The following is a 22,006-nucleotide window of genomic DNA, read 5'->3' as shown; positions in this document are numbered from 1 at the left end:
ACACTGAAATAATTTCCTTTGATATCCATCTTAAATCTGAGTAATGAAATGAATTCTCCCTGTATGAAAACCTAATGCTACATAATGTACTTAAGAGTTTACCTTGTGTAATCAAAGAAACGTACACTGTAGACTGGTGACGGCGGCCATATTGGATTCCTTCATTTTGATGTACTATGGGAATATACATTTATTTATACATCATATTGGCATTAAGCACCCTTCAAACCCCCTGAAAATGTTGGAAATCAAACATGAACACTATCAAAGACAATATATTCTTAAAGCAAAAATATGGGCAGAGAGAAGTGCAGTATTTTGGGGTCAAAAATCTGTGTTTTTTTGTGGTGTCATCCCATGTTCTACTGCCCATAACTAAAGAATGGAAAAAGGTAGACACAAACTTCTTTTTTCAGGTGAAAGTAGACAGTTCAGTGCAGTTTTCTGTAGTATTTGTGTTCACAGAGACAAAGAGCATTTTTTCTGTGGATCTTGAAAGATTAGTAAAAATGTTAAAAATAGCTGAAAATATGAGGCTCTCTGCTTTTAAAATGGCTGCCAGCCAATGACATAAGCATTTTCTTCCAATCTGAGCTTAAATCTGATGACATAATGGCTTTCCCCATGTCTGAAAACATAAAAATAAGTGCTATTTTCAAATTCATACCTTATTTAGTCCAAAAGAAAAGTGATTGCAGGATTTTAACACGGTGGCGGCGGCCATATTGGATTTTGCCCGTTTGAGGCATTTCGATACATTTTTGCGTCCGGCATACGGCAGATTTGGATTCAGCACCCTTGAATACCCCTAAATCAGTTGTATGCCGAAAATTAACATGATTTGCCTTCAGGTATCAACTTTTTGGAAAAATGACCCTGACTATAACCCTAACCACGGGACAGTGCAAAATGAATGTGTCAATGGAGTTTTTTTCCATTATAATTTTTGTGATTTTTTATAATTTTTTGTCCTGAAATACTAATATTAAGTTCGAAGCTAGAAATAATAAGACCTCATTTGAGTAGCGTTTCGATTATTTTGCGCCACTAGATTATTATATACTGGGTCACAAAGCTCAATTTTTATGGGGCCAAACCCATAAACATTAGCACGATGCTAGCGAGTACAGGTTGAAATCTTCAAACCTGCTGTAAAACTACACACCTGAACGATTTGTCAATACAGCCTATTGTTAAACAACATCGTGCTTTACACGGGAATGTTTTGTTGATAATATTTGTGACTGGAAATGGCAGTAGCAATGTATTTAGCATGGGTTCCCCTTTCCATTCCATACATTTTCTCACATGAAGGACTGGCCTACGCTCGTTACTGCAGAATGCATGCAAAGCTAACTGGCTACAATGGGAACCAATGAGACTGAGCCTTCTCCCTGTGTTCTAATTTCTCTGGAGCAGGTAGGTTGGATGTGGGTGTTGCCAATCCGGTTTCTATTCCTGCTTGGAAGAGGGCGATGACACAGTACATGTCAAACTTGTTGGACGAGTTATTTGAGTCACGTGTAGAAAGACACAAAAATACTTTGAGAGGTAGGGGAACAACTTTATTGTGCTTGCTACAGTTGTGCTCTACTGATAACAGACTCCTGATTGATGTACAGTACATGTAGAGAGGTAAAAAAAAAAAGACTAGAGTTGCTAGTTTTGCAAACATCAACCTGATGCACTGACTCGGACACATCATCAGTGTTGTTTCCTGGAGTCACTGGGTGTTTCGGGTCTTACAACAGACACCCTCGACCAGGCGACCCGACCAGGGCTGATCAGACCCCGGCCTGTGTCCGAGTGGCATTCTACTCCCCCCACCTCTCTCCCCTCCTCAGCCAGAGCCATCTGGACGCTTTTTCAGCTGCCTCTGTGTTGTTGTTGATGGCTCTCTTCCGATTGGCCCCTGTTATGCCTAGTGTTCCGTAGGCTTTGCTCAGGGAGTGGCTGGCAAATCCCCGGCTCCCTACCTCCACTGGCATACATCTAGTTCTCCAGCCATTTCTGCGACAGTCCTCCACCAGCTCCTGGTACTTCTCCCTTTTCCTCTCCTGCGCCTCCTCCATCCTATCTTCCCATGGAACTGTGAGCTCGAGCATGACCAGTTGCTTTGTAGCCTCAGAGACCAGGATGAGGTCTGGTCTCAATCTGGACTGGGTGATGTGTGGTGGTATTTTCAGCTGCCTCTCCAGATCAACTGTCATCACCCAGTCTCGGGCTGTAGAGAGCACCCCAGCCGCGGAGCCCTTTGGTGTTCTCTCGGGCTTCTGTCCCGCCTTCACAAACTGGATGGCCTTGGCGGTAGCTTGGGTGCATCGGCTATCCTTAATTCCCTTGCTGATTGCCTCAGCTATGGACTTCAGGACCTGATCGTGCCTCCATCGATAGCGACCCTCGCTCAGTGCCCTGGAGCAGCTGCTTAAGATGTGCTCCAAGGTCCCCATCTTGGAACACAGTGGACATGCGGGTGTCTCTATTTTGCCCCAGGTGTACAGGTTAGATGGGCTCGGGAGGACATCATACACCCCTTTGGATCAGGAACTTGATTCTCTGGGGGTTCCACTGCCAGATGTCCTTCCAGGTGATGTTGCGCTCCATCGCCTGCTCCCACTTCATCCAGGCTCCTTGCTGCTTCATGGCCACTGCTCTGCTGGTTCGCTCCTCCTCCACTGAAGCCCGCACCTCCTCCTGCACCAGCCTCTGCCTCTCCCTCCCAGTCGCAGTCTTGTACTGGATTGTTGTTGACATCCCAAGTCCCGCTCTGCCTTGCGCCACTGTGCCGAGGATGGCCTTGTGCTTCAGCCGAGACTCTGCTTGCCGGACTGCATCGGCTGCCCTCCACTTCCTCCCTGTCCTCACCATGATTCCTGCCCCGGACACTTTGGCATCCCTGGATCCTGCGTACTGCAGGTGTTCCCGTGTCCGTGTCACGATGAACTCCTCTCTGACTGAGCTGAAGGGGAGCCTGAGCTTGTTGGTGTTTCCATACAGCCCGATGTTGCTAAAGCTGCGTGGTAAGCCCAGCCATCTGCGCAGATAGCTGCTCACCTTCTGCTCCAAGCCTTCCACCACGGTCATGGGCACCTCGTAGATGAGGAGAGGCCAGAGGATTCTTGGGAGGATTCCATGTTGGTACATCCAGGCCTTGAATCTACCAGGGAGCCCAGACTTGTCCACTGTTCTCAGCCATCCATCCAAGTCAGCACTGGTTGCCTTGATGGAGTCTCTGTCATTCAGGCTGCAGTTGAAGACCTTCCCCAGGCTCTTCACTGGTTTCTCAGTGACTGACGGGATCAGATGTTCTCCCAACCTGAAGCGGAATTTGTCTGAGACCTTCCCTTTCCGTAGTACCAGAGACCTGGACTTTGCTGGCTTGAAACACATGCGTGCCCAAGCCATGATCCTTTCCAACCCCTGGAGAATCCATCTGGCTCCTGGAACAGATGTTGTCGTCACAGTGAGGTCGTCCATGAAGGCTCTGATAGGCGGTTGCCTTACTCCAGACTTGCTGAGTGGACCTCTGCATTCGGTTTCAGCTCCCTTGGCAAGCATATTCATCGCCAGTGCGAAGAGGGTCACTGAGATGGTGCAACCAGTGATTATGCCCACTTCCAGCTGGTGCCAATCAGATGTCAGCTGACCGGATGACACTCTCAAGCTGAACTTGCTGTAGTAGTCCAGGATGAGGCTTTTCACCTTCTGGGGTACATGGTGCTTCTCTAGTGCGACCTCCACCAGCTTATGGGGTAAGGAACCATATGCGTTGGTGAGATCCAGCCACAGCACAGCCAGGTCACCTCTGCCCTCTTTCGCCTCCCTGATGAGCTGGGTTACCACTCCTGTGTGTTCCAGGCAACCGGGAACTCCCGGTATCCCTCCCTTCTGCACAGACGTGTCGATGTAATTATTGCTCAGCAGGAAGTTGGAGAGTCTCCTGGCCACGATGCTGAAGAAGATTTTACTCTCCACACTTAACAAGGAGATTACCCGAAACTGGTCGATGTTCTCAGACTTTTCTTCTTTCGGTATGTACACTCCCTCAGCATACCTCCATGGCTGGGCAATCTTCCCTCTCCTCCAGATCACCTTCAGGGCCTTCCAAAGCCGGCGTAGCAGTTTCGGGCAGTTCTTATAAACCTTATATGGCACACCGCTCGGGCCTGGAGCTGAGCTTGATCTTGCTCTCCTCACCACTTCCTCCACTTCCCTTAGGCTTGGCTCCTTCAGGTTGAAGTCTGAAGTAGGCTCTGGTGGTTCTATCAGTGCATTGCATGGGCCTAGCGGTTGTTCTCTGTTGGGGTCACTGTATGTGGCCTTGAGGTGGTTGTTGATCTCCTCCTTCGAGCAGGTGAGGCGGCCCGCCCTCTTTTGGCCAAGTAGCTGCTTGGTCAAATTGAAAGGGTTAGCCAGGAAAGCTGCCCTCTTCCTGGCTCTTTCTTTCCGCCTCCTCCTGTGGAACTCTGCTCTCCGCAGGGTCAGCAGCTGCTTCCTCAGGATTGCTCTCAGGTCTGCTAGGCCCCCTCGCTCAGCATCTCCTGCTGTTCTGTATTGCTTCTTCAGCAGCTTGAGCTCTTCCCTGCACCGCTGGATTTTCCTTGCTCTGTGGCTTGGAGCATAAGCCGATGGTGCTGGCTTAGGAGCCTCGGTTCCAAACCGCTCTGCTGCGATGTTCACTATGAGCGTTGCCATTGTTCTCAGCCTCTGGTCCACATCCCCCTTAGCAATCACCTCCAGGATCTGGTCCACATCCTCATCAAACTGCTTCCACTCTGCTCTCTTTGAGGACTGGGGCCACTGGATCCTTGGTTGAGCTGAAGGAGCACTGCCCGTTGCTGGAGCTTGCTGTCTCTGGAAATCCTGCAGGTTGTTGGGAGTTACCTGGAGAGGGCTCTGGGTGTCAGGTGGGCTGCTGGCAGTAGCTGGTGACACTAGGAGGCTCTGGGCACTATGGGTTGCCTCCGGGCCTAGCTCCTCCAGCGTCTGACCAGAAGTGACTTCTGTGCGTTGTGTCACCGTTGCCACTGTCAAGCATCTCATCCTGCCTTGATGTATCTTAAGGCCTCTCTCATTCTTGCAGGTTTTTCCACAGATGCATGTTGTTGCCGTTGTCGTTAATTCGTTTTCCTGAGTCGTCATTCTTAGATCCGTCCTGGTGGGGTGCTCATTCTCCCCCCCTCTCGGGCACCCCCCAGTGGCTGATTATGTCAAATGGCAAGTACAGCCTGGCTCTTTAAATTAAGCAAAAACGTTGATATTGGAAGCAGCACGGACAGCCGCCATATTTCTTAGAACGTTTTTAAATCCCGCCTCGGCAACCCATAGGCTCATTTGAGTGGTTATAATCTAATTTGTATGATATTCTGTTGTCACCAGGTAGCCCAGCCTGCGATCCTCACATGCAGTGGCGTAGCTACAGGTGTTCCAGAGGGTTCCGGGAACACCTACTTTCATAACTGGAACACCTAAAATAAATTGCCGTCACTTGACAACCGATTGTAAACGCAAGCGTCGGGAGTGCAATCATAGGTTTTACATGCAGCCTCCCCACTCACCAGTGGACCTATGCCTGCAGTGCACCTAGTGGCGCTGTCAGTGCAGTACCACCCGGAAAGGTGGCAAGTGGAGTCTTTCGTAATAACTACCTTTAGAATCGCACATCATCGATAGGCTACTGAATAGGCTATGTCAGTGGTGCAACATGATGGTTCTAAAATATGCTGCGATGAAACAGAGTTCTCATCGAAATTATTTTAAAAAGCCACGGCTTTAGGCCCAACAGACTTCAGGTTCCAGAATCGCAGAGGTTCTCCCTTCAAAAAGCAGGCCCACAGTTAGCCTTATTACCCATACCATCCGACAGGATAACCTGATTCTCACGCAGATGTATATTCACAAAGTGTAACGAAGATGCACGAAGCACTAGGGGTCTGCTCGAGTAGAGGATGATGCAGCTATAGATGAACCAAAATACAGTTAGCTTGGGGATCCCAGATCTCTCTTCTGTAGACGTGCCTAAATGCCAGAGCGATCTGAAAGCTTTCGCCATCCCTGAAGCAGTGAGTGGATGGCTAAATGATTTAGCCCGATACAGTTGGTTGGAGTGCAATATTAAATTGCGGAGGGCGCGAGCGTTATGTGCCTAAAATTATTATGGAAACGAAATGATAAAAATGCCGCACATGTAGGCGACGAGTATGGATTTCAACCCTTTCATTCGTACGTTGCTCCTAAAATAAATATAGTACATCCCATAGAGAAGACCATGCGTGAACGATAACGCGCGCGCAGACACAGACAGTACAGACGTGGTAGTTTTAAAAACAAGTTTGAAGATTTTGATGCAGCTGATACCCCGCATGAACGCTCCATAAAGAAGTCCAGTCGCTAGCATAACTAACACGAAATGGATTAAACAACATCACATTATGATCTTCAGGGGAGATTTCGCATTAAGAATGCCAGTATGGAGATGCCTGTAAACGGTGTTCTACTTGGTGGAGGAGTAGCATTAGTTGCGGAGAGAGTAACACGCCGACTAACTACCAACTCGGACTGCTACCAAGTGTGAATTGTGTATTTCGTTTGGAGTTGTGGGACGCTGGGACGCTCGGAACAGGTCAGGTACCGTGAAGACATTTCCTTTACTTTCTGATTGTCTGGACAACCGGTAAGCTGACTGTTGCTCGTGCTAACCGTGATTACCCACGTCACATTCACACACACACACACACACACACACACACACACACACACGCACACGTCTCTTCCAGCCAGCCCAGCCTGTCTGTCTGTACCCCTCTTCCCATCCTTTTCTTTTCTCCTTTGTTTTGGTTAAACCGGTCGGCCTTTTGGGTTTGTGAAAACTTCTGCTACTAGCTAGAATGGCTGTGTTGGAGGCTGTCCTTGTTGTTTCCCAATTTCGGGATATAAATTAAACACTAAATAACGTTTCAAACGCAGCCCAACTGGTGGATTGGTTTTCTGTTTGCTAGTTTCAACATTTCCTTAATAATATTTTGTAGCCCTACACACCAGAGCCACCGTTACAGCAAGTGTTTTCAAGAATTAACAGGTTGGCAACACTTCCAGTCAATGTTTGAAAAGGAGCTCGCCGAGGAATGGACTCTGATGAGATAATTGATGTATATTTAAAGCCAATATGCATCCCTTTGAATTCAGTTGCAGCTAAAATATAGCAACAAATAAGTTAGGTTGGGTTTGCCAGTCATGATTCATGCGTAATAGTATGCGTAATAGTATGACACCGTGATAGTAGGCCGATCCGTGCAAACGTGCTGTGTTTACTCTGAGTTGGAAAAAATAAAATAAATAAGGAACACCTGTATTTTCTTGGGAACACCTAGATTTTCTTTTCTAGCTACGCCACTGCTCACATGTTTATCGTGAATGTGTCCTTGGCCAGTACCTTACTGGTATGATGACGAGTCCCCATAACTCAGTGAGGACCTCTGGTGGATAGGCATTGCAACAACAGGCACCTGGAGAGGATAAGATCTTTTCTCTGGTTCTTGTTATCCATTCTCCAGTCATGATGTCTACAATGCTTTGACTCTCTCCAATCACATGCAAGTATTTTAGTTAAAACCACGAAATACACATTCATGGTGAGAGCTTAGTTTAGGTTACAGGGTTGCAGGTTCGGGTCCTTCTTGTGCAGGGGCAAGTAAAGAATCTTCTCACAAGTGGAACATTTATGCAGAAGTTACTTTATTATGCACATGTACATTAATCATTGAGACACATTGAGTAAACCACAACTCCAAGACCTCTACACCAAACAAAAATCACAAGTGCCCTAATGTTACATAAATGTTCATTATGATATTTATGTTGAATAAATGTTCATTCCAATACATGTAGCCTAAATATGTATTGCTGTGAAGCACTGTGTACTGTAATCACAATGTCCAACAGACTGACTTTACATTAACTCTTAAATTCACAATTAATAAGTCTCTCCAGCTTTAAATTCACTCTTCACAAGTGTACATTTTTCGGAGCAATAATTTCATTATGTAGATTACATTAATAACAGTGGGCTACTTGGCACCAGTTACAAAAGCAAAATGGCACCCCACCATCCCCATCCTTTAAAGTCACTCAGCACGTCAGAAGCTAAATTACACTGCTAATCTCATCTTCATTAATGCTTGCTACCAATTATAAACGTGAAACAGCAGCAGCACCACCACCATACCAAACCAGAAATAAGTTGTCAAATTGGCATAAATGTAGAAGCACAATAACTAATCTGATCATTGGTGTGTAAGTCAACTCAACTTAGGCATATACATAGTTGTCATAAATATAGGTCCTGAATATAGGAACAGATAGTGCTTCCAAAGAGATGAGAAAGAATTGCGGCTATCTCCCAGCATGCAATTAAACTGTTAAATTACAGTGTGTGTGTGAATTGATCTGATTCTACAGTGTGTGTGTGTGCGTGTGTGTGTGTGTGTGTGTGTGTGTGTGTGTGTGTGTGTGTGTGTGTGTGTGTGTGTGTGTGTGTGTGTGTATATCTGATGTGTGTGTGTGTGTGTGTGTGTGTGTGTGTGTGTGTGTGTGTGTGTGTGTGTGTGTGTGTGTGTGTGTGTGTGTGTGTGTGTGTGTGTGTGTGTGTGTTAATTGATCTGATTCTACAGTGTGTGTGTGCAAAGGCACCAACTTCAGGTCAACACTGGGCGCTCAAAGTTGTGAAATGTTGTGATGACTGAAGTGTGTGCACAGGCAGATAGAAGACAACTATCAACGGTTTCATTATTATTGGGGTGTTTATGCCCCTCCACCTTTATCTTTCGGGGGGTCAAAAAGGTGTGTGTGTGTGTGTGTGTGTGTGTGTGTGTGTGTGTGTGTGTGTGTGTGTGTGTGTGTGTGTGTGTGTGTGTGTGTGTGTGTGTGTGTGTGTGTGTGTGTGTGTGTGTGTGTGTGTGTGTGTTAATTGATCTGATTCTACAGTGTGTGTGTGCAAAGGTGTCAGCTTCAGGTCAACACTGGGCGTTCCAAATTGTGAAATGTTGTGATGTCTGAAGTGTGTGCACAGGCAGATAGAAGACAACTATCAACGGTTTCATTATTATTGGGCTGTTTATGCTCCTCCACCTTTATCTTGCGGGGGGTCTAAAAGGTCTGTGCCTCCCCTAATTTGGCGTATGTGTGTGTGTGTGTGTGTGTGTGTGTGTGTGTGTGTGTGTGTGTGTGTGTGTGTGTGTGTGTGTGTGTGTGTGTGTGTCTGTGTGTGTGTGTGTGTGTGTGTGTACAGCATGTACCTTTAGGGGCCTCACAACAGCTATAAATAAAACCCTGGGTAGAGAGTGTGTGTGAATGTGGTGTGGACTCCGTGCAGGAAGGTCATTGTGTCTCCAGAGATGCTGTAGAAGGCCAGAGTTCCTGCCCTGTGATCCACATACACTCCTATTTTGGAACTGGCCACTAGAGGGAGAGCAGTCTGTTCATGATTGTGCCAGAAATAGGAGCTGGAGCTGTCGAGGTCCAGCCTCCAGGACTGATCATTATTTCCAAACTTACACCCACCACCCTGTCCTCTCCTGATGATGCTTTTATATGACACTGCTATTTCAACATTCCCACCACTCCACTCAATCTCCCAGTAGCAGCGTTCAGACACACCCTCTTTACACAGCACCTGAAAATAATAATTAAATCTGTCTGGATGATCAGGATATGACTGGGCCTCACGTCTCCTCTCCACGCTCCTGTTCCCCTCAGACAGATGGAGGAAGGTGTTTGCTGTGTTTGGATCCAGAGTGAAGTGACAGGAATCTGGAGGAGTAGAAGACAGGACACAAACAGGGTTTTATGTGTGCGTGTGCGTGTGTGTGTGTGTGTGTGTGTGTGTGTGTGTGTGTGTGTGTGTGTGTGTGTGTGTGTGTGTGTGTGTGTGTGACAGGGAAGTGGAGTGACAGCTACAGTAGGAGTGTGTAGTGAGCAGCTCTCCCACTAGAGGGAGTTTAGTCTCTTTATTACTGTATTGTGATGGGAAGAGGAGCTGGAGCTGGAGAGGCGCAGAGTCCAGGGGACCATTCCATCAACGGCGGTAACCCCAAGTCTGAGCTCAAGTCGGTAAATTACGCTATTTTTAGACAGAGATCCGTTCCATCAGCCTTGCTAACCTGACACTCAGCTGAGTTGCCACGGTAATTTATGCTCCAAGTCAAACCTGGTAGCTCCCAGGTTTAACACCGGGCTAATCAAATCAGTGCTACAAAGAATTTCAACCTGTAGGAAACAGTGTCACAACCTGACCGTTCCGCATATTCCCGCCAGCATTTTGATAGATCAAAGTGCACCAGTCTCCAAATTTACACAGTCTTTTGGGTGATCAACGACAATAATTAACATTAGCCTACCTTTAATTTCGGGGGATTTCTGATAGTTAACACATTTTAAGAATGTTTTAATTGTCTTAATAATAAGAATAGGGCCAAACAATTTCGATTATGTAGACGAAGGTGTAGATGGCTCAGAGTTGTAATGACTGGAGTGTGTGCACAGGTAGATAGAAGACAACTATCAACAGGTTCATGTGTTTTTGGCCCTCCACCTTTATCTTTCGGGGGGTCTAAAAGGTCTGTGCCCCCTTAATTTGGCGTATGTGTGTGTGTGTGTGTGTGTGTGTGTGTGTGTGTGTGTGTGTGTGCGTGCGTGTGTGTGTGTGTGTGTGTGTGTGTGTGTGTGTGTGTGTGTGTGTGTGCATGGCCGTAGCCACATATGAGGTAAGGGAGGTCCGGACCTCCCTTATTTTTAGAGAAAATAATGTATTTTTTTAATCTCAGATTTTTTGCATACACGCTTCAATTGCCGTTTTTATTTGCATAGCTTTTGTGTATGGGTGAGTACCATTGGAAAGGTCTCTTTCTACCCTTTCTAACAGTATGTGTATGACACGTGTGTGACTCGGCAATTAACATCAATAAATATTACTTAACATAATATATAGTATACAATATAATATAATACAAACAATATTACTCAAAAAGATAAGAGTTTGTTTTAGTAGTTTATATCCAGAAGTTATGCTGCCCATTCATAAGTGTTATTGATTCTATTTATCACCGCCATCCATTTGCGAGTACCTGTTCAAAATGTTGGAAATCTTGGAAATTTTCCATACTTCCATACTTTTTTCTATTTTGTCAGATCAGTAGATGTTAGTTTATTCTAGTAAATATTCATTGAAATATCATGGCATGCATTTTCAAAATAAATTACAAAAATGGCATATTCCTTTAAAGGTGCACTGTGTAATATTTTAGTGGTTTACTTCCAGAATTGTTGTTGCCCATTCACAATGTTACCTTTTTCATGAATACTTTGCATTTACTAGGTATTCATTATGACTGGGAAAAATGCACTTTTCATACATAAAAAAGGGCATCTTCTCATTTGTACGTCATGAAAAGACCAATATTGACAGAAGACAGCACAGTTTCAATGAGCATCATAGTTACAATAGATACTCTGGGAAACATCCTACAAAGGGCACCTTTCAAAAAATGTCAGCATACTATTCACGCACTATGGACCTTCCTTGTTTCACACTCCTGGCTACGGCCGTGTGTGTGTGTGTGTGCATGTGCGTGTGCGTGTGTGTGTGGGTGTGTGTGTGTGTGTGTGTGTGTGTGTGTGTGTGTGTGTGTGTGTGTGTGTGTGTGGTGTGTGTGCGTGTGTACAGCATTTACCTGTAGGGTCTTCACAACAGCTCCACTGATGATCCATCACCTAACCAAAACCCAGGGTAGAGAGTGTGTGTGAATGTGGTGTGGACTCCGTGCAGGAAGGTCATTGTGTCTCCAGAGATGCTGTAGAAGGCCAGAGTTCCTGCCCTGTGATCCACATACACTCCTATTCTGGAGCTGGCCACTAGGGGGACTTCAGTCTTTTCGTCATTGTGTCTGAAACAGGACCTGGAGCTGGTGAGGTCCAGCCTCCAGGACTGATCATTAAATCCAAACAGACACTCATAACCCCCTCCTTTCCTGCTGATGCTTTTATAGGACACTGCTATAACGACATCCCCTCCACTAGTACTAGTATACTCAACCTCCCAGTAGCAGCGTGCAGAAACACCCTCTCTACACAGCACCTGAAACCACATATCAAATCTGTCTGGATGATCAGGATATGACTGGTCCTTACGTCTCCACTGCACCCTCCTGTTCCCCTCAGACAGATGGAGCCATGTGTGTGCTGTGTTTGGATCCAGAGTGAAGTGACAGGAATCTGGAGGAGGAGAAGACAAGATACAAACAGGGGTTTATCTCTCTCTCTCTCTCTCTCTCTCTCTCTCTCTCTCTCTCTCTCTCTCTCTCTCTCTGTGTGGTGTTGATTAATTTCTCTGTGTGTGTTTGTGTGTTAGAGAGAGAGACAGTGTATTCACATGTACTGTATGAGATCAGTGTGTGTGTGTGTGTGTGTGTGTGTGTGTGTGTGTGTGTGTGTGTGTGTGTGTGTGTGTGTCAGTGGTGGACAGTAACGAAGTAAATGTAATTCGTTACTGTACTTAAGTAACATTTTCATACTTTCATACTTTACTCAAGTATTTTTATTTCACTACATTTCAAAGCGAAATTCAGTACTTTCACTTCGTTACATTTACAGAAAACACTCGTTCCTTACTCGTTCCTTTTTTTCTTATTTAAGGTGATACACGGCAGGTGAATGAATTCATTTTTAATGCCCTGGTCAAATGAAATCTGAGATTCACGCTTGTGTGAAGAAAGTGAAACTGAATCCGATTGGCAGACTCAGAGATTCGCCATTGTGATTGGTTGTAAAGTGTCACGTGACAACAAGCTCTACTGTAAAGAATTAGTTTTAGGAGGAAAGCGAGAAGAGCAAGACCACTGATGTGTCCACTGTTGCGACTTGCGAGACGAATTGAAATAAGAAGAAACGGTACTTTCTAGTAACACGCGGAAAGCACAGCAAAACAATAAAGCAGGCGACAATAACGTTGTTAGAGTGTATTAATCTGCACGTCGTATTCGGCGGAGGGGGAGAGAGGGGGGAGAGATTTAGCTCGCAGGCTGCACTCGCCTGACGAGACGAAATTTGTCAGATAGGCTTCGCGTTTGAACTGAATAATCAGCGAATTGATACTTAATGTAGGCCCTACTGCTTATTTGACTTACTGTGCTATACTGTGCTACTATATCTGTGTTATGGCTTAGGCCTACAATAGAGTCACATAATTACTGCTTTTGTAGCGTGTTGGTTTCTTCAGTGAAGTGCACAGGATGCCTAAACATGCTGCTTATTCCAAACCATCCAGGCGCACAACTCCGTGATAGCATTCTTTCCCCTCAATACATTGCAGTATTTTCTGAAGTAGTTGGGGATATCAATTACTTGTCTAATAGACTCCCCTGTCACCCAAAAAATGGTTTGCTTCAACTTTATGGAAAAGAGACTTCTGTAAAGGGTTTGTATCATTACATGAGGTTTGCCATGCCCACCATATGTTGCAAAGTGAGGCTACATGCAACATGTATCCTTTCCCTTAAGCCAGGTCAGTAGGCTTTGACTAAATATTGGCCCAGTGATGTGCACAGGCACAAAAGGCTTTTTCATGATCAGACAGATAAGTGTTCCAATTAAGTTGTATCAAGTAGGCTAGGCTATTGCAAATCATTGGCATCTAGCAAATAGAGACCATTACAAGTATATGAAGATGTTTCTAGCTTAGAATCGCAAGAAGTCTGTTTGTCCATACATAGGCCTAAGCCAACCTTAACATAACCAAACACTACATAATAATAATAATAATAAGAAGAAGAAGAAGAAGAAGAAGAAGAAGAGGTCTACCAAAACCATAATTATAACAAAAATTAAACATAAAGTACTTTATTGGCTACTACTCTAACTCCTTGCTGTCACAAATAAGTAGGCCTATCTGGACTGTAGGCCTACGGCTGGGGGGGTATTGTAGTAGTTGTTCGGATAGGCATATAATCAATTTAAGCCTAATCATTCTTAATATTAATTGCCCTTTCATGTGTTCTTTTGGGCATATTAGGGTCAGTATTTGTTTAGAGAGGTGAAAATGAACTGATGCTAAAACATCCATGGACTTACTCCACGGTGTTTCTGAGGCCTGTTGTGGCCTAGTTCTAACATGTTGGTATAGCCTATGCAAATCAGAGGATATTTAATTAGATATGACCAAACTAGGCCTACAACACTTAAATATTAAAATTGCACCAAAAGCTTCATTTTTAAGTTTTTACTTTTTACTTTTAGTACTTAAGTATTTTTGACGGCAGATACTTTTGTACTTCTACTCAAGTAAAAAAGTGAGGTGAATACTTTCACTTTTACTTGAGTAGTTTTCAATGCAAGGTAACTGTACTTTTACTCAAGTACATAACTGGTGTACTTCGTCCACCACTGGTTTGTGTGTGTGTCAGAACTTCAAGACCAGAGAACCCAAGTGCAGGCAAGGATGGATGTAGAGGCAAGCTTCAAGGTTCGGGGGTGGATTTTAATCAACTCAAAATAGAATGGCAAGAGCCAAACGGACAGAAATGCAAAACAAAAACCCACCAGGGGGAAACCACGAAACACCACTAAATACACTACAAACGAAACACCACTAAATACACTACAAACGAAACACTTACCACAGTCACGGGGTTGGAGATCAACAGATCAACACACAGAGGTTCGGGCGGGGGGGTTGCCCTCTGTGTTAAAATACACAGAGGGCAATTACAGAGAAGGCACACGATAGGAAGAACACAACAGGATCCAGGTGGTTGACGAGACAGAGAGGGGATACAAACGAGATACAGGCAATCAAGGACAATGAACAGGTAACAAGACAGGTGAAGACAACGATGGACCAAGCAGACAATGACAAAGATATCATGGGCAACGAGCAATCAAGAAATCAAATAGGACAAATGAACACCAATTCCAAAAACAGGGCAGGCAACAGAATTTTTGTATTTTCTATACAGTTAGGGCCATAAATATTTGGACATCTGCACAATTTTCATGTTTTTGGTGCTGTACACCGTCCCAATGGATTTGAAATGAAACAAACGAGATGTACATTAACAGCAGACTTTCAGCTTTAATACGGGGGCGTTTGCGTCCAAATCGAGTGAACTTTGAAGGAATTATGTCATTTTCTATCAGTGCCACCCCAGTTTTAAGGGACCAAAAGTAATTGGACAGTCTAGTATTTATACATCAAACTTTCCATTTTTAATTATTTGGTTGCAAATACTTTCCAGTCAGTTACAGCCTGTAATTCGCAATCCATAGACATCAATAGACACTGGGTTTTATCCCTGGTGATGCTATGGTGAGCTCTATATGGTGAGCTATTGTAACAGTCTTCAGTTCCTGCTTATTCTTAGGGTATTTCCCTTCAGTTTTGCCTCCAGCAAGTGAAATGCTTGCTCAACCGTACTCAGGTGAGGTGATTGACTGGACCATTGAATAATATTCCACTTTTGGGGGGTAGAAATGACTAGTGGCTTTCAGATGGAGCTTTGGGTCATTGTCCATCTGCAATGTGAAGCATTGTCCAATGAGTTCAGAACCATTAGGTTTAATATGACATGATAATATAGCCTGAAAATCTTCAGAATTCATCCTGTGGCTTTTGTCGGTAGTCCTCATCATCAATAAATACAAGGGAATAATCGTATTGACAGATATGCATGCCCACACCATGACACTACCACCACCATGATTCACTGATTGGGTGGTATGCTTTGAGTCATGAGCAGTTCCTTCCCTTCTCTATACTCATTTCTTCCCATTACCCTTGTACAGGATGATTTTGTCTCCTCTGTCCATAGGATGTAGCTCAAGACCTATACAGTCTTTTTAAGACATTGTTTGGCAAAGCCAAATCTGGTATTGCTATTTCTGATGCAATCAATAATTTACATCTTTTAGTGAACCCTCTGTATTTCCTATGGTGAAGTGTTCCTCAATGTTCTTGATCTTTTTCTTGATTGTTGCCTTGGACATGTCTCCACCGTTCACCTGGACACTGTTCTACATCTGGCCAACTGTTGGGAGATGGGTTTTTGTTCACCAGATACAGAATATTGTCTGTCATCCACAGCATTTGTCTTCCATGTCTGCCAGGTAATTTGGTGTTGCTCTGGTATTTCTTTTTTCCAACATTCTGAACTCTTGAATTAATCATATTCAATGTTTCCTCATCACTAAAATGGGTTTGTTTTGATTTTTTTCCACCTTATGATGGCTTGCATCACTGATGGTGACAGATGGACTTTGGATCTCATGGATGTTCCGTAAAAATATGGAAATGCAAATGGAACACTTCAAATGAACTCTAAGACCTTGTATTGACATCTTGGTGATGGTGTAGTATGGGAATAACACGCATCTGACTGGAAAATACCTGAGAAGCCTACTGTCCAATTACTTTTGATCCCTTGAAAAGTGGGCAACACACACAAAAAACGTTGCTGTTTCATTCCTGTTCATGCGATATGGATTTTAACACCCTCACATTAACGCTGAGACTCTACAGTTAATGCACAGCTTGTTTGTTTTATTTCAAATCCATTGTGGTGGGGTACAGGGTGGAAAAGGATGATAATTGTGTTGCTGTCCAAATATTTCTGGCCCTAACTGTACATACAGGGGAAGACAATCAGAGAGAGAGAGAGGGAGACAGACAGACAGACAGACAGAGAGAATCAGACAGGCAGGGAGACAGAACCAGACAGGAAGAGAGAGAGAGAGAGAGAGAGAGAGAGAGAGAGAGAGAGAGAGAGAGAGAGAGAGAGAGAGAGAATCAGACAGGCAGGGAGACAGAACCAGACAGAGAGAGAGAGAGAGAGAGAGAGAGAGAGAACGAGAGAGAGAGAGAGAGAGAGAGAGAGAGAGAGAATCAGACAGGCAGGGAGACAGAACCAGACAGAGAGAGAGAGAGAGAGAGAGAGAGAGAGAGAGAGAGAGAGAGAGAGAGAGAGAGAGAGAGAGAGAGAGAGAGAGAGAGAACGAGACACGACCAGACCAGAGAGAGTGAGAGAGCGAGTAAGGGAAACAGAACGAGAGTAAACATTACAGACGCTGGGGCGTGAGTTCATGACAGTGTGTGTGTGTGTGTGTGTGGTTTCCAACTCACACTTTAAGAAGTCCTCTCTAGTCACTGGTTCAGCAGTAAGAGCCGGGCTAACAGGCGCTGGTTCAGTTTCAGAAGTGGAGGTCATCAGACTAAGTGACACCACACAAGCTAACACACACACTATCACAGACACCGTCCTCTTCCCCATCCTCATCCCCTTCCCCATCGTCAGGGCAGCATCTCCTGTGAAGTAGACAGGTAAAGATAGGGGGGGGGGGGTGCACTCTGTAAGTCCATTTGTGGATTGTGGATTGTTAATTGATAACCTCAATGGTGTTTTACAGGTATCAATCACAATTAAAGCCGCGAGCGGCGATGACGGGCCCTCGCACCTACGGCTCAAGGCATATCGCCCCAAATCCCATCACATCCTGCCCAAAACAAAAATGGAGTCTCTACGACATTCGGTTCACGAGATAAAGTTATTTAAGAACTCTACTTTTACTGCAGTTCATTTGCCTACCATATGGTGGCGCTACATAAGGTTGCCATAGTAGGCATATAGAAAGAGGTTAATATTCATAATATGTATGAACACGTGCATTTGCACCGTTTTAAAAACACTGCAAACTAAAATGGTGGCCAACTTCCTGTTTCATTAAGAGGTGCAATTATCTCACTTCCTGTTAGGCGTGGCCATGTCACTGCATGACAATTTTTGTTCGTTTTAGTCAGATACACATCTATAAAAATTTTGAAATCCGTAGCTTGAACTTTATGCTAAACCCGCCCCATAGACCCATGACTTAAGGGGGCGCTAGAGAGCCCATGTACCGAGATAGGGGCAGGGCTTGTTTGGAGAGGTACGTGCTGCCCTACCAAACACCTGTGCGAAGTAACTTTGAAAGATATGCATGGCAGCCCCCTCAGAAAGGGCCATTATCTGTGGTTTTTTCATCAAAATTCATCAAGCCGCCATCTTGTTTTCTTACAACATATTGAAAATTCCTTCACAAAACATTATCTCCGATATCTTAAGATCATTCGCAAATTGGAACAAAACCAAACAAGTGTACGGTTCAGGAGGAGTACATCAAAGTACATGGTATGACAATTTTGGCATATGTCAATAGTTCAACTTAAAGTCCAATTACCTCACTTCCTGTTGGGTGTGGCCATGGTCTCCTGTAGACTTTTTCGCTTGTCTTAGTGAGATGCACAACCCCAGAAAATTTGGAGTCCGTAGCTTCAACTTTATGTTGGTCTAGGCCCATAGGCCCAGGACTTAGGGGGGCGCTACAGAGCCAATGTGCTGAGTTAGGGGTGGGACTTGTTTGGAGAGGTACGTGCTGTCCTCCCAAACAACTGTGTGAAGCAATGTTAAAAGATATGCATGGCAGCCCCCTCAGAAAGGGTACAGTAGAGGCACATTTTCTGTGATTTTTTCATCAGACTCCATCAAGCCGCCATCTTGTTTTCTTACAACATAATGAAAATTCCTTCGCAATATATCATCTGTGATGTCTTTAGATCATTTACAAATTGAAACAACACCTAACAAGTGTACGGTTCAGGACAAGTACATCAAAGTTCATGGTATGACAATTTTGTCGTATGTCAAAAGTTGACAAAAGTTCAACTTTAAGTCCAATTACCTCACTTCCTGTTGGGTGTGGCCATGGTATCCTAAAGACTTTTTTGCTTGCCTTAGTGGGATATACAACCAAAAAAAATTTGGAGTCCGTAGCTTCAAATTTTTGCCGGTCCCGCCCCATAGGCCCATGACTTAAGGGGGCGCTACAGAGCCCCTGGGCCGATTTAGGGGCAAGGCTATTTTGGAGTCCTTCGTGCCCACATACCGAATACCTGTGCCGAGTTTCGTTCAAAGTTACGCATGGCAACCCCCTCAAAATGGGCCCGACGTGCGGTAAGAAGACAAAAAATAATAAAAAACATTGCAAGAACAATAGGGCCTCGCACCCTCCGGTGCTCGGGCCCTAAATATAACTAGAATGGGCACTCGGTAGAGCGCAAACCTTCGCCTACGCCACTTATTTTTTTCTGGCCATCTTCAGAGTGTGGGGCATAACATTCTCCAAATTTTGGTGTTAGTTTCATTTAAATCGAACCGGAATATCGTAATATTACATTTTTGGCCCAGTCTTTTGGCCCAGTCTTGACCTCACTTTATTCAATTCAGCATGCACACGTTGTTCTGGCATATAGTGCTTGGCAAAGAAAAACGTTTTTGACCTTTTCGTGACCTTGACCTTGAGCTTTGACCCAATCACTCCCAAAAAGTAATCGATTGTTCCTTGGGTCATGACCAATCATCCCACTAAATGTCATAAAAATCGGCTGAATTTACGTTTTTGACCTTTTCGTGACCTTGACCTTTGACCCAATCACTCCCAAAAAGTAATCGATTGTTCCTTGGGTCATGACCAATCATCCCACTAAATTTCATAAAAATCGGCTCAATTTACATTTTTGACCTTTTCGTGACCTTGACCTTTGACCTTTGACCCAATCACTCCCAAAAACTAATCAATTGTTCCTTGGGTCATGACCAATCATCCCACTAAATTTCATAAAAATCGGCTCAGTTCTGTCTGAGTTATACGAAATACAAACAAACATTTTGACCTTGACCTTTGATCTTTGACCCAATCACTCCCAAAAACTAATCGATTGTTCCTTGGGTCATGACCAATCATCCCACTAAATTTCATAAAAATCGGCTCAGTTCTGACTGAGTTATACGAAGTACAAACAAACAAACAAACAAACAAACAAACAGACATATTCACAAATAAATACACGGCGGGCAAAGCATAACCTTCTGGCGAAGGTAATAAAAACTCATCAAGCTGTTCAGCTGCCAGGCTTCTTACCAGGACAAAGAAGTGTGATCACCTCACTCCTGTCTTTGCTTCACTGCACTGGCTCCCAGTATCATCAGCGACGACCTCTCTTGGACCACCAACACCACATCACTGGCGAAGAAGGCCCATCAGCGTCTCTACTTCTTGCGCAAACTAAAGAAGGCAAGTGCTACACCCTCCATCATGACAACATTCTACAGAGGAACCATAGAGAGCGTCGTGTCCAGCTGCATCACAGTGTGGGGAGGAAGCTGCACGGAGAAAAACAGGAAGACACTCCAGCGTGTTGTGAACACAGCGAAGAAGATCATTGGAGTACCACTCCCCTCCCTGCAGGACATTTACACCGCACGCCTCACCCGGAAAGCACTGATGATCATCAAAGACACAAGCCACCCTGCACACAAACTGTTCAGCCTCCTGCCCTCTGGAAAGAGGTACAGGCGCCTCCGTTCCCGTACCACCAGGCTTGCAAGCAGCACGATGCATCAAGCAATCAAGATACTGAACACTCAACCCACTCTCCCTTCACTGTCAGCCTCTAGCCAGCCAGGCCACTGACAACGCTCCCCCCCCCCCCATCCCCACCACCATATCTGCGACTGAACATTCCACCTGCACTACTACATCTGTGACTGAACTTTCAACCTGCACTAACTCAAAACATACACATGCACACACACACACACACACACTAGGGATGGGATATCGGTATCGGTGTATCGGTATCGGGTTCAGATATCAACATATTTCAAAGATCGGATCGGATCGGAATTTTCCCAAAATATCGGAATTTTCCTGATACAGACATTGAGTCAGGAGCAATATTAATTTGAAATCATAACACTTGCATATTAGTTTTCAGGATGGGATTGTTACTTTTTTACTTGTTACTTTTTGCTTATTAATTGGTTTCCTGTTCTTCTGACTCCCTTTTCTGACCAAATAGTCTGCTTGGGCCTAAACCCATGCATATATGTGATTTTGGTATTGGATCGGAGTAGTATCGGTATCGGCAGATACCCAAATTTAGATATCAGGATCGGATCGGAAGTGAAAAAATGTGTATCGGTGCATCCCTAACACACACACACACACACACACACACACACACACACACACACACAAGCACACTGCACTTTCTGCACTAAACCCAAACATACACACACTGACAAACAACTCATACCCACACACATACACACACACACACATACACAGGCACACAGACACACACACAGACGCACACCGCACTTTCTACCTGCACTAAACACACACACACACACACACACACACACACACACACACGCACACACACACACACACACACACGCACACAAAACACATACAAACACACACACACACACATACTGCTGCTGGTGTATTTAATAAACCTTTTTTTTTAATTATTTAGTTTCTTCAAATGCTACTATTACTATGTCAGAACGCTATAAAGGACTTTTAGAAAAAGCACAACAAAATACCTCCTCTTAATGTATGTTCTCTACAAGTCTTCTGTTGTCCAGTCTTGCACTTTACCGTTTTTTCAATTGCTAACAAGCGTTTGTCCAATCCTCAGCGACATTTGCAAAACTCTTAACACAGTTAACACACCAAGGGCTTTCCATGGCCATGCAGTTGACACATTACATGCCTTTTTCACACAATTAGCAGTCAATGAATGCATTTCTAAAATGCTAACATTTCCTTTACACACAGGATAACCACAGCAACAAAACCATGTATCTTTTATGGCTTATTTTCAAATGCTTTCACACAGTGTGTCAAAACTGGAAATACAACATCCAAATCCTTATTTCAGTAAAAAATGCCTTTGCATGACATTAGCAAGAGTACAGTAAACAGATTATTGATAAAAGTAGAAGAAACCCCTCCCATTTTAGTTGTTTGGTTCTGTTGACCGTTTCTGACAACAGTTTTTACAGTAAAAAGTTGTCTCACAATCACAGAATGGAAATGCTTTTGGGAAGCACCCCCATTCCTTTTGTGAATTTCAAAA

The 22,006-nt window shown here is 44.4% G+C and overlaps 2 protein-coding genes across 2 annotated transcripts in view; one reads left to right on the top strand and one right to left on the bottom strand.

Moving 5' to 3' along the window:
• LOC134445629 (NLR family CARD domain-containing protein 3-like) overlaps nt 1-22,006 on the top strand; it is a 331,412-nt gene that overhangs the window by 202,014 nt on the left and 107,392 nt on the right. The window lies entirely within an intron of this gene.
• Nucleotides 9,314-22,006, bottom strand: part of LOC134445633 (tripartite motif-containing protein 16-like) — a 95,262-nt gene continuing 82,569 nt past the window's right edge. Inside the window, exons 8-9 of the mRNA XM_063194686.1 lie at nt 17,165-17,347; nt 9,314-9,807 (exon numbers count right to left, since the gene is read on the bottom strand). Coding sequence (XP_063050756.1) covers nt 9,314-9,807; nt 17,165-17,347 — 677 coding nt within the window. The remainder of the gene's footprint in view (nt 9,808-17,164; nt 17,348-22,006) is intronic.

Source organism: Engraulis encrasicolus, chromosome 3 (assembly GCF_034702125.1).
Source record: "Engraulis encrasicolus isolate BLACKSEA-1 chromosome 3, IST_EnEncr_1.0, whole genome shotgun sequence".
NCBI lineage: Eukaryota > Metazoa > Chordata > Actinopteri > Clupeiformes > Engraulidae > Engraulis > Engraulis encrasicolus.
This window is presented reverse-complemented; position numbering and strand designations above follow the sequence as displayed.